The sequence below is a fragment of the Rhodamnia argentea genome, chromosome 6, assembly GCF_020921035.1.
Source record: "Rhodamnia argentea isolate NSW1041297 chromosome 6, ASM2092103v1, whole genome shotgun sequence".
NCBI classification, from domain to species: Eukaryota; Viridiplantae; Streptophyta; class Magnoliopsida; order Myrtales; family Myrtaceae; genus Rhodamnia; species Rhodamnia argentea.
In genome coordinates this window covers 27,498,685-27,513,320 of record NC_063155.1, presented here as the reverse complement: position 1 = coordinate 27,513,320, position 14,636 = coordinate 27,498,685, and the positions used below count along the sequence as shown (strand labels likewise).

The window sequence follows — 14,636 nt, the reverse complement described above, 5'->3', positions numbered from 1 at the left end:
TTAAAACGGCTTTTACATTTCTTACGACCTGTCCATTCAAACGTCGTCCAGGCGGTTTCTCGTCATAAGTGAATCTGCATTGCACTCATCTTTGGTTAGAAAAGAAAAGCGGGAAATGATTGTCCCTTTGAGCGGAAGAACAAACTGAACAGGTGAAAAGAAACTTAAAGAGTGTTAAGAATAGAGACTCGAAACTTGAGACAATCTGACACGGTACTTCGATTGATTTCTCATTTGCATCGATCTCGATCCGCGAGTCTTCCTTCACATTCTACGACTTGAAGTCAGCTTACCAATATCGCAAAGTGCTTTAATGAAGGAGCAATCAGTGTGAAACCCAGAGGAGCAATTTGTGCACGATGTGCTTAAAAATTACCGTGTAAAAGGGGCTCTGGACATCGGATGAGCGAAACGGGCCTGCGCCGATTTTGCACGTGATCTGACTGCGGTTGTTGCGTTCAAGAACATCTAACCTCCTCAAAAGACCTCAGGGGACACTTTGATTCACCCATTTTCCTTGCATTCCTCAGAAAATGCATCGACAGCTGAAGGACAATCAATAACAAGTCATCATCGACGAGGTTCCATACGATGAACCTGAAGCTTAGGTTGGCATTAATGCAGGCCACGTATGTCAAAACAAAAAAAAAACAAAAAAATCCTATTCATTGACAGGTTATGCCTCTAATGGGGCTGAAACGGAGTAGTATACCCCATATGTTACATCTGTCAGCTTGATTTTTGGGTCTTCCATTATGGAAGATAAAAAGAATTTTGGAGCACTAGTCAATGTCTGGGCAAAATTTTCATAAAAAAAAGGTATTTGCTGCTTTTTTTCATCAGCTGGGCAATTTCTCCTCCTGCTCAACAGGAACGCACGGTCTCCAAATAGTTTCCGTTCCGACATCCATGAGCGCAATCCCCTTTGCAGTTAAGTCGGCCCTGATTCGATCAGTTTTTGCAAAATCCTTCTCTCGTCTGGCCGAACTTCTTTCCTCGATCAGACACGATAATTGCTCTTCTGTCAAATCAGCCCTGATCAATGCCTTGCCTTTCAACTGCTGCAGAATCTACATTGAAGAAAGTTCTAATTTAAATCGAGTTTGATCCAAGAAAAACTCAATTACTATTCATAAGAACATGCATCACCTCAGAAGAAGTGAGAGGGGGCAGCAAACCCAGAATATCTAAAACATCCTTTACTTCTTTCTCTATCTCACTAAGGGATTGAATTATTGCTGATTGTCGTTGCTTCTGTTGCTTCTTCTGAAGTGCATTAGAGAAAAAACGATTCTAATAGTTAGAGAAAGTAAAGCACAAAAGATACATAACAGAGAGAGCATTTTAGAAGGTGCGGCTTCTTTTATGGGAAAGAAACAGTACAACTAATTACCTTAAGAGCATTCGTGTGATTGTTTATGAACTTCAAGGCATCCTGAAATGCACCTGTCAGCACATGTGAAGTGTTCAAGTCATCGACCATTTTGTCATGAAAATCCTTCCGCAAGCCTTTGATGCATTTATCAGCATCAGGAAGAACCCGGACTGTTTTGCCTTTTGGTTCTGTACCCTCGCTGGGAGTTGCCTCTCTGAATGACGATAGAGTATCTTCACAGTCTTGTAATGTCTAACATTGAGGAGACATCCCAAGTTAATTTTCTATAATTTTCTATCAGATAGCAGAGTCCATGATTACCTGCGTGACACTCGTACAAATACATCCAACACAATCAAGGAAGAGCAATTCAGATTGACTCACACCAGCGGCTGCTGGTACTAGAACTAGGCCAAAACTGTTCAAACACTTCATACAGATAATTACAGAGACAATAGGAATGGTTTCTTCTCTAACAGAATCAAATCCCCAGCTATTTCTAATCAGTTCAATCAAGCAAGCCCACCCTTTTATTAGTTACATATGAGTCTGAGACCAAAGACTGTTGTATGAGTAAGCAGCCAGAAAGATGAGAAGTGATTTGTTGTTAGCAGAACACGATTTATACCTGATATATATAATAGACAGCCTCTGATGCACTCTCCAACTGTAAGACTGAATAGTTGAGAGGAGATCTATAGTGTGCACTTATCAAGAAGTGTCTCAAAGCCAGTGGATGGTATCGCTCTGTAATCTATAGTAATACAAATCGAGTAATTTTAGACACCAGGAATGATGAGAGCTCAAGATAATGTTAACACATCAAGAAAGAGAACATAACAAGTTTGCAAATACTACCTGACGGATCGTGAAAAAGTTACCCAGTGATTTTGACATTTTCTCATTGTTGTTGGTCACATGCCCATTATGCATCCAATGACTCACACAGCTCTCTTGGCATGCAGCACGACTCTGGGCTATTTCATTCTCGTGATGGGGAAAGATCAAGTCAATTCCACCACCATGGATATCAAATTTGAAAGACAGATAATGAGCACTCATTGCACTGCACTCTATATGCCACCCTGGTCTGCCAAGACCCCACGAGCTCTCCCAACTTGGCTCCCCAGGCTTTGCAGCCTACAATAACCATTTACTGTTCACAGTTAGGTACCAAGATTAAAAAAAAAAAAAAATTACTGGTAGTACAGTGCATTTGCACACCTTCCATAATGCGAAATCAGCAGGATTGCGCTTTCTAGAGTCCACTGCAACACGTTCACCTGCTCTTTGATTTTCTAGCTTCTGCCCCGATAAGCAGCCATAATTTGAGATCTTATCCACAGCAAAGAACACATCTCCATCCACCACATAACCACAATCATTGTCAATGATCTGCAAACAGCCATAAGGAGTTTTATTAGTTAAACCTCTCCCTCATGATCCCAGCAACTTCCAAAATATGAAGTGCCGAAGATGCTAACTGTGAAAGTAGAACTTTAAAATAATTAAATAAGCGACTTAGGCAGACATTTTCATCTAGCTATCACCTCTAAATACCTCATTACATGGGAATAAGTAGCCAAATCAATTGTGCGAAAGTTAGTTGCTTCCTCTTCTAATTTATGAAAAAACTTTGTCCACAAAACATGGCCCTTAAGTTTCTAATTTAGATTATTATTACAGGCTTCCAGCACATCGGTGACCCAAATTACCTAATCAGTAAAAGTTTCTAGTTTTGAATATTCTTGTGAAATCATTCTTGGCAATATATGAACACTACTTCTGACTTTTTTCTTGGGAATACTTAACTTCGACTCGTACCTCCTTTATATGTGCACTCTATATATGTGGAAGATAATAACATATTAGAGAAAATTGAACTTATGCATATTGGTAACATTTCTACGCATTCATGATTTCATTTACCTAATAACAATGAAAGTTTCAAATATGGTATAGCACGTAAAGCTATGAAATCCTTGTCTTCGCCAACATCAAGCAAAAATCACAATTTTAATTTCAAATTCATCTCTCCTCAAATTTATGGACGTGCATATGGAGGACCATATCTTCAAACTCAAGCATACCTCTACATACATGACAGTAAATGAAAGATGGTAACATTCATCTTAAGACAAATGGGAGAAGGAATTACCAAATCAAACGAGAACAATCAAACTTGAGAATTCTTCAGCGACGTCATTTTTTCTCAGCAATAGCAGCTAAATTGGTAACACAATTGTATTAAGAATAAATTGATATAACTTCACATTCTGAAGTTCACCACAGAAACCAGAAACTAAGTTTGCACTACAATATCAAAGAAATTATGAGGGACATATAGAAAGGCTATGAACTACATAGTGTAGCAACAGCAGCTCCGTTCTACATAGTCTAACCTATGTTTATTCATGCTCTTATTGAAGCCCTCTAAAATAAAAGCATCAGCAATAGCGTTGAAACTAGAAACCTGGGTTATCATGTCCTTAATCTGTTCCATGTGATCAGAAACGCGTGGCTGGTGGGTTGGGGGGAGGCACTGCAGATCGGCCATGTCAGTTAAATACTCTTGGCAAAAGCGGTTACTTAAATCCAAGGGGTTCTCCCCGGTCTCATTTGCCCGACGAATAATCTGCAGATATCCACATGTTAGCAATGTCCGACTAACTGATTCGGAAACACCAAGAACAATCCAGGCATCCTCTGCATCCACACAAAATGACCGAATCTCTAAAATAATGCATGAAAACTAGGAAAGTCTAACTTTAACCATAAATGCCAGAATCTCATGATAACCACAGAATTAAGTAATAACTTGAATACTATACTTCATTGAAACAGAAGTGCTTTTCTCGTCAAACTTTGAGAGAAGTAAATCCCCTTCATTTGTCGAATAGTGAAACATTATGCAACCAGCAGCGATGAAATTTGACTAACAGTCTGAGGGATCAGACCTACTTGCCAATAGCACAACAGATGTTCCTTCAAAACGTGCAAAGCTCATATGACAAGTTTTTAGAAGCATAAGGAATAATGAAATTAAGAAATAAAATCAGCTAATTATCTAGTGTACCTACTCAGGTGGAGTTTCCTTACCACGATCTCATCATTTGCAATATTCATACAGCAGTTTCAGATTTCCCATCAATAGAATTATGCAATTGTTGACAACGGGTCCTAAATGCCCTTATATTCATGCGGTCTCCCTCCACCTAATTATCTAGTGTACCTACTCGGGTGGAGTTTCCTTACCACGATCTCATCATTTGCAATATTCATACAGCAGTTTCAGATTTCCCATCAATAGAATTATGCAATTGTTGACAACAAATGCTAAATGCCCTTATATTCATGCGGTCTCCCTCTACCTAATAGCTTAAGCTTTTGGATAGAACTTTCTAACATAATATCAGAGCAAGTACTTTTGCTAATGTGCGTCGTCAAAATTTCACATGAGTGTGTGTAGTCAAAATTCCACGTGCGGCTCGTAATCCGGGTTGCACGTGAGAGGGGGTATTGAAGTATTATCTCACATCACTCGACAACGGGTCCTAAATGCTTTTTATATTCATGTGGTCTCCCTCCATTTAATAACTTAAGCTTTTGGATTGAACTTTCTAACAGTAGCACTTCAAGAAATCAAAGTCACCTCGGATTTATAGTAGATCACAAAATCTAATAACAGCATTTGATGATGCACCAAACAGTTGTGGAATGTATAATTAACTACTAAGATGAAGGAAAGAAACAAAGAATCGAATTGCATCCAAACAAATTAATTCTATATAACTTAATAATTACTTACTCTTATGACCATATGTAGAAATGTCAAAATACCGAGTTTTCCAGGTTGAAAATTGCATTTCCACACCGTGAAAATTTTAAAATGATTTTTGAATGGCTGATCATGATTTTCCCCCCACACCTACTAGTCCATTTGATGCTTGACTTGTTTGACAGGTTAATTCTTAGAAGTTGGTCAAATACTGATATTGGTACATTAAAAGTCAGATCCTTTCACATTCACAAGCCGCGCTGTTCCCTTATATTGAACAGATCTGTCACTTTACACAATTCACAGGTATAATGTGCCTTCAATGAGAACCAAATCAAATTCTCAATTCTCCACGAGAAAAATGTACAACTCTGATTTTCCTGTCAAGAGCTAGGCAAGTAAAGCAGACAAAACTTTAGAATGTATAAATGAGCCCATTGATCTTCTGATAATAGCCTCCATCTTCTCATTACATAATGATTCTTGTGGCAACCAGTCAATTAGCTCCCACACTTTTCAATGAAACGTTGGTAGTCCAGCAGAAGATTCATGACATGCTTATGAGAATTACTTCGAAAATACATGTCTGCATGTTTTTTTTTTACTTCAAAAACATCGACACAGAGACTAATAAAATTAAGCATAATCAGAGTACCACATCACGAGATCAAGCATGAAGAATTTAATTCAACCAAAAACACAGTGTACAGCCATGAAGGAGTTTACTTCTGATATTTATATGGACCAACATTCAGACCTTGTCATCAACATCTGTAAAATTGCGAACATAGATAACTTCATAGCCCAAGTGGAGGAGGTATCTGCAAGAAGTCATTTCAAACAAAAGAAAGTGAAAATTCAACAAAACCCTGCTAGGGACAGCATGCGATGCTAAAAACCTGCTAGGTCGTGATTTCAGTCGGCAATTCTTCATTTTAATGAGAGGAACCAACCAAGTATGACCTCCACCTGTACATAGCTAATTTGATATGTGAGGTGGAGTTTACTTCAGATGTAAAGAAACCTCCTTTCTATTTCATCTTCTCCACAGTACTCAATAAGACAACCAGTAAAGAAGAATAATCCGCCACTACTCATGTATATTCATTCACCGCACCCTTTCCCCATAGCAAAACAAAGTGAGATTTTGCAACAGCATACTGTCCTCGCACTATGAAGCGTGCTAATTAAGCTTAAGCATGTACCAGAATGCGACAGCTAAAGTGATCGTTCAGCCTTTGTTAGTGAAAACTCTCCCCTTATTAAACTATGATATATGAGAACCTACATTAAATCTTGTAATCAAGATCTTCACCAAATAAACTCCACGAGCGGGTAAAACATACCAACAAAGACCGGTTACACATAAATCTAACACTCTTCTTTTTACTCGTTTAGTCGAAAAATTCCACAACAAGCAAACCTCAATCAATTCCGCGAGAATAAACGGCGAGCCCCAAATGGCAAGAGATAGCCGCCAATCCACTTAATTGCGCGACATGCGTGATCCTACAATAAACTCGACCGCCGATAGGAGTGACTAGTTGTTACCTGTAGAGGACGTCAAATGCGACAGCGGCGCGGCCGTGGCCGAGGTGGCTGAAATCGTAGGCGGTGACGCCGCACACGTACATGCCCACCTTGCCTTCCCCCGCCGGCCTGAACACCTCCTTCTGTTGCGTCATTGAATTGTACACCCTCAGCTCCTTCTTGTTGGCCATCGCCAAGCACCTCCTCGAATCTCTCTCTGATTTCCGATCGCTCGCTGACCAGAGAGCTTCAATCGTAACAGGATAACAAGTCCAGCAGCTGCCGACTTCTAGCGAAGGTAGGGTTTTGCTAATTACTGTGTTGCTCAGAAATGGGACATTGATTCCCCCGTGTCGGAGAGGCTGCTCGCTCGCGTAACGAATGAATTTAGCAGCGATCCTGTGCGCGCGGGTCCATTTGAGCATCTTGTATTAACGGTGGCGATCTTGCGATGGCCTGAGATTCAACTTCGTAATTGAGTCAGTAATATCGACGGTCCACATCATATGCCAGAAATGGGCCAAGAATATTGGGCCTTTTGCTTGTTCATCTGCCTTGGGCCTTTCAATAATACTTTCTTTGTTTGGTTGAACCAAAGTAAACCAAGGTAGGTCTAATTAGGTTAGAATTAATGAAATTCACCAATATAGGATAGAAGGTTCACAAATCTAGCCGTACCGGCGCACAAACTAAGCATTAGTAATATCACGATACTTTCTCCCATGACCTCGATCGTGCGTATGGCAACCGCTATCGCGCTCAAGTTGGCTCGAGTCAATAAGGTCAGAAGCATATATTAGGCCAACTTGGCAAAGAATTTTCCTAAGGGATTTGAGCATGCCGGGGCCCTTCCTGGTCTTAATTGTTTCATGAAGAGAATTTAATCTAATTTAATGAATTTTTAGGTGTATTACCGCACCCCCAAAGGGTTAACTTAGGACCGCTTTTTATAGGCAAGTGGAATCTCTACCCCCAATCTTGAATTGTGAAGCTCACATGAGCCAATAGAGCGAAAAACGTAACTTAGGAGGACTTGGCAAACAATTTGAATCCCGGGGCTCAAGCCTACCCATATTTACCCACTTCGGCCCATCTAGGCAAGATCATTTCATGAAGATGATTTAGTATGTTTAATTTAAGAACTCGTTTGGTAGCTTCAAATGCAAAAATGTGTGTTGCACTTTTAATGTAATTTCCAGCAGCTTTCCAGAAGTTGCCCTTCCCGGTCACAATACTTCGTGGCATGACCACGTCACAGTACAATTACAGTTTAGTTGTAACAAAATCAAATGGCTTTTAATTGGCGAAAGGACGGACGAAATGACTTTCAAACTCGACACGGGGTCCAATCCACTTAGAGTGCATTCGGAAGAGCATTTCCAAAGTCATTTGGGCCTCCAAATGCCCTAGTGCCAAAATCGAGGTGTTTGGTAAACACGGTCCTAAAAAGGCCTTTGAATTGAACTTTAGCCTTTCAAAATCCTTTTAACCTAATGCAACTTCCATGAACCCTTTCTTCCAACTTTACCCTCGTTAAATTATTGAAATTCCAATTTTACTGTCACCCTCGCTTTACTATGCATATTTAACCGGCACCGCGCATCGTCGGTAGTGAGCTCGGATCCGATGAGCGTCCTCGCCGGAGAACCCCGAGTCGCCTTGCCCGTAGTTTTTCGACCTAAATATCCCCTCACTCGGGATCGCGCAACCTTGGCGACACGTGAAGTCGCGTGGCACCGGCAAATGCTAGGTGCGGGGTCGCGCGACCTCGGCGGCTCGTTGGTGTCATCCGATTTGTCCTTCATCGTCCGAGCATATCCATTCTTCTTTTTTTGTATTATTTAGGAAATTGCTTTAAGAAAAAGCCCTTTAGTCTAAAGCGAATAGTGATTACTAAACACTATTTACTTTTTCGTAAAAACCTACGTTCATGTAAAGGCTCTGGGCAAGAACTCTAACAAACGGATCGGCCCAATGTCAACATGGCCTTCTTGGTCGGGACCCAGACCCGCAAAGGAAAGAAGGAGATAAAGGTTCCATCTTGAGCTCAAGCTTGCTTATTTTGACCGACTTCGATCCCCCGCGGCCGAAGGTACTACGAAAGGTTCTGTTTTTCTTTTTCATCGTACGCGGGCTCCAGCAATAACTATCACGCTTGGTCTGTGGACCGATTCGCCTAAACCTTCCCATTGACCAATTCCACCTCTAATTGGAATAAGTACGTGACTTCCTTTTTATTTTTTTGGGAGTTGATACTTTTTGGGACGTGCCTTCTAATTGCGACGTAATAAAAACACATATCCAAAGATATTCTACCATCTTAAACCGTAACATGTGCATTTCAAGATTCGAAAGGGATGTAATTGTTATGTTTCAAAAAAAATGTAGATTCGCACAGGGAAAAAGCCACAAAAAATCATAAATTATGAATCCGTTTGTTTCGCGAAAAATAAGTCGTTTCTAGAAAATATTTTCCAGGAAGTCAATTTCCAAGAAAATGACTATATTTTTCGGTATTTGGTTGAAATATGAAATAGATTAGGAAAATATTTTCTGATGTTTGGAATGGGAAATTGGATTTAATTTTCCTCCATGCACTTCATTTAATAATTTATTATTTTTCCATTTTTCCATTTTTTATTTTTTAAAATCAATTTTTAATATTTTTAATTATTTGTCTTTTTTTCCTTTTTTCTCCTTCCTCTTTTCTTTTTTTCTTTTTAATGTTTTTTCTATTTTTTCAATTACATTTTTCTGCTGGTCGCCGACCTCGACGACGATCGGCGACGGTTCGCTTGGCCTCGCCAAAGGCCTTTATCAGGGGCGGCAGCGGTTGGCTTGGCCTCGCTCGAGGCTAGCGACGGCTCGCCTGGCCTTGCTCGAGGCCGGCGACGGCTCGCCTGGCCTCGATCGAGGCCGATGACTTCTCGCTTGGCCTCGCTTGAGGCCGGCAACTCCGGGTCTCCCATGGCCGACCACCGGCTACGATCGTGGCCGGCCACCGACAAAGAAAGAATACTAAAAAAAAAAAAAAAAAAAAGGAAAAAAAATAAAGAAAGTAATTAAAAAATTAATTTCATCCGAAAAATAAAAAATAAAATTTTCAAATTTTTAAAAAAAATAAAAATGAAAAGAAATAAAAAATAATTAAAAAGAAAAATAGTTGAAAGAGAGGAAGAATGAAAAGTGTGGAAAATGTTTTCCTCTTCTCAAAAGGAGGAAATCATTTTCCTTAGTTTTATAAGGTTTTTTTGTTGACCGGAAAATATTTTCCGTTGACCACTCATTTTCAGCCCCCCAAATAAGAGAAATTGGGAGAAATGTTTTTTGAAAAAATATTTTCCGTGAAACAAACGGAACCTATGTTTACCGTGACACAATCACCTCCATTTTTTTTTTAGTGACGTCAAAAATTCTAAACTTGTACCTGTGTGACCCATTTACTCCAAATTTTTTGTGCTACACAAAAAATCCAAACTTATACCCGTGTGACGTCTTTACCACCAAATTATTTTTTGTGGAGCCAAAAAATCAAATTTATAGACGTGTAACACATTTACCTCAAAATCTAGGGTAAAAGTGCCACATGGGTGTAGACCTTATCAAACAGATGGGTCGTCATGCCGGTAAATTAACCCATTTATAACTTATTCATTTGTAATATAAATTTATTGACCTATACCTTATTCGACCCAAATTACTAATACACTTCCATTTTCACACCAATCTAATAAAACATGTTTCTTATAATTTTTTAACGTATAATTATTATTAAAACATTTCCATGCAATACAAATTTAGCGGACAACTTTTATAATTTTTTTTAGAAATGATTTTTTTCCTTTACGTACAAATTTTTAATTTCTTTTTTTTCCTGTCTTTCCTTTTCTTTTTTTTTCTTACGAAATCTGGCAATGGTCGGCTCTCGTTGGACTTCGTCGAAAAAATAAAAAATAAAAAGGACAGAATAAAAAGAATAAGAAAAAATAAAATAAATAAAAATTATAAAGAAATTCAGAAATTTTAAAAGAAATAAAAATTATAAAAATCCCTTTAACTATTGGGTCTATTAAGTGGGTTAAGTCCACCTGATAGTGAAAGGGTAGAAGCCTCTTAAATGGGTTGTCTTAAGTGTATTGTAAACGAGTTCACAATAAACCTACTTATAACCCACTTATTTTGACATCTTTATTTTGTTAATCGATTATGCCGGCCTGCTAAGTTTGTTATAACCCATTTAACGATTTGCAAGTTATTAAACAAGGTTTGGACCCATTTTGACATATCTACTGATAGTTGAAGTTTTTAGAATAGTTGATAGTGGTCCCACCAAATCTTACATGGTAGCTATCCCTATCGTGAATGTACTATATTTATCTTTAGAATGTGTCTCCCTCCACCAACCATGTCATTAGTTAATCGAATTCCTATGAAAAATGCGCCGACCAAGAAAATAGTGGGATTAAGTGATTAAAATTAAATAACTATAAAATTCAAGTAATTTCAGTTGCCACGGGTGGATTTCAAAGAACGAAACTCCAGAAGGCACAGTAACAATGTCACCCACAAAATTTTGGATCCTCTCAGTCACTTTGGCCTAAAGAAGAATCGGGAAAGGATTCGACAGATGGCCGGAACCCATAAAAATAAAATAAAAACTAGAAAACGATCGAGTCACTGGGGAAAAAACGAAAATGATTGAAATGAAAATCCGACGGCTCTCAAAGGGCATCCCCACGGTCCGCCCTCCCATCCGACGGTGGTTATGCCAACTCTCTCTTCAAAAAGCGACATTTTATCACCCGGGGAAAAAAAAAAAAAACGCAACAAACAACGCTACTCGCGCCACAGCACCCCCCCGGCGCAACTTAGCACTCTCCTCACCCCCAATGACAAAAAAAAAAAAAAAAAAAAAATGGCAATTCAAAAGAATAAAATAGGAAAGTGAAAAATAAAATAAAAAGGGAAAAAAGAGAAAACACGCCCAACCCGAACGTTAGAACCGCTTCTCCTCACTTCGTATATAAACTTCCGTTTCCCGGCGACGCTCTGAAACGCGAGAGCGGAGAGAAAAGAGAGCGAAGAGAGAGAGAGAGAGACACGATTTTCCCGAGGGGAAATCCGAGCGGACCGAGACCGGAGATCGCCGGCCCTTCGATCGGAGCTGTCCATCGCTCCGACTTCCCGCGAGTTGGCCTCGCACGGTGATGGTGTGTTGGGGAGAGTTCGTCGGCGAGAGAGAACGAGTCCGTGCTTCCATGGCGATGGGCTCCGAGAGATCGAAGCCGCTCCACAATTTTACGCTCCCGCGCCTCCGCTGGGGCAGCCAGCGCTACATGCGGTGTATGAAGGTGGCCGCCGACTCCTCCTCCGCGGCTGTCGCCGATCGCCGATCCCCCGCCAGATCTCACTCCTCCTTCCAGCGGAGGGAGCCGGATTTCGAGCGTCTGAGGTGGTTCGCGCGCGATTCGGACCGGAGGAGGAGGAGCGGTGGGATCGTCGGTGCCGCCGCCGTGGACGACGACGACGACGACGACGACGGCGGCGACTGCGGAATCGAGGCGGTGAGGCAGAAGCTGATGTTTGATCTGCGAGCCGAGACGGACAAGATGAAGGACGAGCTGCTGAGGGAGGAGGTGGAATCGGTGGCCGCCGCGGCCGCCGCCGCCGTGGCAGAGGAGGCCGAGGCTGAGTCCGGGGCTGCTGCAGCAGTGGCAGCGGAGGAGCCGAGGCCGTGGAATCTGAGGACGAGGAGGGCCGCGTGCAAGGCTCCGATCGGCGGCGGCGGCGGCGGAGGGAGAGTTAACAGCTCTCCGTCGATGGTCGAAGACGCCGCCGGCGCCGGTGTAAACGACACGAAGTCGTCGCCCAGGGTCCTGAGAGGTAACAACGGCGGCGCGACAGAGAAGACGGAGGAGAGACCGAAGTTCGCGGTGGCGCTGAAGCGAAAGGAGATTGAGGAGGACTTCATGGCGATGGTGGGGCACCGACCGCCCCGGCGTTTCAAGAAGCGGCCCAAAAATGTACAGAAGCAATTGGATGTAAGTGAACGCGTAATCCTCCAACTATTTTCCTTCTGAAAATCATCGAACGTCGCGTTGGTTTGACTTATGGGTTCTGATCTTCTCTGGTTGTCTTGCGTTGTTTTCTCACAGTTGCTTTTCCCGGGGCTGTGGTTGACGGAGATCTCGGTGGACACTTACAAAGTCGACGAGAATCCTGAAAACGGCAAGGTAATATTGCCCCTACCCATACCAATTCAATTTGATTAGCGAGTGGATCTTCTGATTACTGTGTTTCTGCAAAAATATCTCATCGAGGATCGAAAAAACATAGCTTTTGTGAATACACACCACTCATTAGCTCATTATGTTATATTTATCTGCTTGAAAGAAAGCAGTTAGTCTTCTGAGTTTCTGTTTCTCCATCATCATGTGATTGATGTCTGGTCATATACTTTGATCATTAGCTTCGAATAACATCAATGTTCCGTTCTTTTTCTGTGCAGAGGTAGCAAAGGGTTGACCTTTCGAATTGGAGATTTTGATGATTAAAGGTCTGTGCTTGCTGACTTCTGGTGACATTGGGGGGCTCCCTGCGTATTGGTTCAGACTACCTCTCTGAATTTGAATTGTGATTAAAAAACATATGGAGCTTCCTTGTTTTTTCAGATCAGCTTTTTTCCTATTTTTCCTTCGTGTTCTTTCTGAAATAGCTAATTTTGATAAGGTAGGTAGGTTCTATTTATATTTCTTTCCATTAATCACAATAAGCTTCTACAAAGTGGGAAGACAGGTGAATGTTGTTAATCCAGAAAGAACCTTTGAGAATTGAATGGTTACCGACATACTGTTGCTGATCGAGTGGCATTGGTTACAATGCATTTGTTCCAATTTCTCTTTCCGGTAAGTTGGTGTTGTGAAACTAAATGTAAGCATCATTTACAAAGGTATCTGAGCGTCATGATTCCATACTGTTTGCTGCTGCTTTTCAATTTCATTCCCCGTGCGTGCAGTTTGAACGAATTGAAAGCGAAAACTGGAACATTGCATCCTGTTCACATGACAAATGTAATGCACCAGGGTTCGATTTTGGTCGATATTTGTTCCGCTCGTAGAACTTTGGTTTCATCTCATCTTTCTTTCATGGCAACGAGTCATGATTCTTGACTTGGTACAGCTGGTCAGTTTATTACAACTCTCTGATGCTTGATCTCTGAGCTAGTTTTGGGCATTCAACATTTTTTTCTGTCAGAACCTGGGTATCCAACCTCCGGCCTCATTTTCAGGGTCAGCTGCAAACATCAACTTGCTCAGGCCGTTCACTCCTGTATGTTTCAGTAACTTCTTTGGCCGGCTGATTTTGAACTTCTAAGTGGCCGCATTACGTGTCGTGCTTTCATCTTCTCGAAAAGGTTTCCCCCTACTTTCCTATGCTCAAAATTTCAGTTAAAGGAATCTGACACGGACTTTGAATGTGAAGTTAATACGGCCCTTTTCTGATTCATCCCTTGTCTTTTAACTCTATTGGTGAACGAGGATTGCATCAGGAACATTCGAATCAAAGTCAGACTGACATAAACATATAACAGAAAGAGCTTGCTAAAAAGGTGGAGGGTTAATGGCGTGGTGAGTGCTGCTCGTTAGTTTGCTTCTCTTCTCTTGCTTCTCTGCCTCGCGCGCCGCATTGAAGCTGGTCTCGCATGAGCATGGCGGTCAGAGAGGGCCCGCGCGGTGGAGCTTATATACATACAAAGCTGAAAGAAGACAAAGACAAACTGCTCCTCAATCCAGGACTAATTTGGGGGACCAAGGCGATACTGTGAATCCTTGCCATACTTCGTAACTTTCTCGGTTGAGAGAAATCTTTATGTTTCTCTATCTTCTATTACGTTCTCGACGGGGAATGACACTGCGCTTTTGCCGCGTAAAAGCAGCCATAGCTTTCTCCAGA

At 41.2% G+C, this 14,636-nt stretch overlaps 2 protein-coding genes across 6 annotated transcripts; one reads left to right on the top strand and one right to left on the bottom strand.

Moving 5' to 3' along the window:
- Positions 1 to 546: 546 nt before the first annotated feature.
- LOC115756972 (cysteine--tRNA ligase 2, cytoplasmic) lies at positions 547 to 7,170 on the bottom strand. Of its 5 annotated transcripts, XM_030696995.2 has the most exons (10): positions 7,036 to 7,170; positions 6,705 to 6,999; positions 5,911 to 5,974; positions 3,849 to 4,010; positions 2,600 to 2,770; positions 2,234 to 2,515; positions 2,004 to 2,129; positions 1,394 to 1,627; positions 1,150 to 1,266; positions 547 to 1,070 (listed from the first exon to the last, which is right to left on the bottom strand). In XM_030696995.2, exons 1-10 carry the CDS (start codon positions 7,106 to 7,108, stop codon positions 840 to 842), a joined length of 1,755 nt encoding a protein of 584 aa, XP_030552855.1. In that variant the 5' UTR covers positions 7,109 to 7,170; the 3' UTR covers positions 547 to 839. The 5 variants fall into 5 exon arrangements, with proteins under 5 accessions (XP_030552855.1, XP_048136951.1, XP_030552865.1 ...); XM_048280994.1 differs by lacking the exon at positions 7,036 to 7,170 and having other exon boundaries at positions 6,705 to 7,028; XM_048280995.1 differs by lacking the exon at positions 1,150 to 1,266 and having other exon boundaries at positions 810 to 1,070; positions 1,447 to 1,627.
- Positions 7,171 to 11,733: 4,563 nt separating this feature from the next.
- Positions 11,734 to 13,496, top strand: LOC115756987. The gene is made up of 3 exons (XM_030697027.2): positions 11,734 to 12,724; positions 12,839 to 12,916; positions 13,192 to 13,496. Exons 1-3 carry the CDS (start codon positions 11,891 to 11,893, stop codon positions 13,195 to 13,197), a joined length of 918 nt encoding a protein of 305 aa, XP_030552887.1. The 5' UTR covers positions 11,734 to 11,890; the 3' UTR covers positions 13,198 to 13,496.
- Positions 13,497 to 14,636: the final 1,140 nt, after the last annotated feature.

Excerpts from the sequence above, each read along its gene's own strand:
- LOC115756987 (XM_030697027.2), top strand. The coding sequence starts at position 11,891 with ATGGTGTGTTGGGGAGAGTTCGTCGGCGAGAGAGAACGAGTCCGTGCT. Across the intron at positions 12,725-12,838 it reads ATGTACAGAAGCAATTGGAT|TTGCTTTTCCCGGGGCTGTG; the intron begins GTAAGTGAACGC and ends GTTTTCTCACAG.
- LOC115756972 (XM_030696995.2), bottom strand. The coding sequence starts at position 7,108 with ATGCTCAAATGGACCCGCGCGCACAGGATCGCTGCTAAATTCATTCGT. Across the intron at positions 2,771-3,848 it reads TTAAGGACATGATAACCCAG|ATCATTGACAATGATTGTGG; the intron begins GTTTCTAGTTTC and ends GGCTGTTTGCAG. Across the intron at positions 1,071-1,149 it reads CCCCTCTCACTTCTTCTGAG|ATTCTGCAGCAGTTGAAAGG; the intron begins GTGATGCATGTT and ends TCTTCAATGTAG.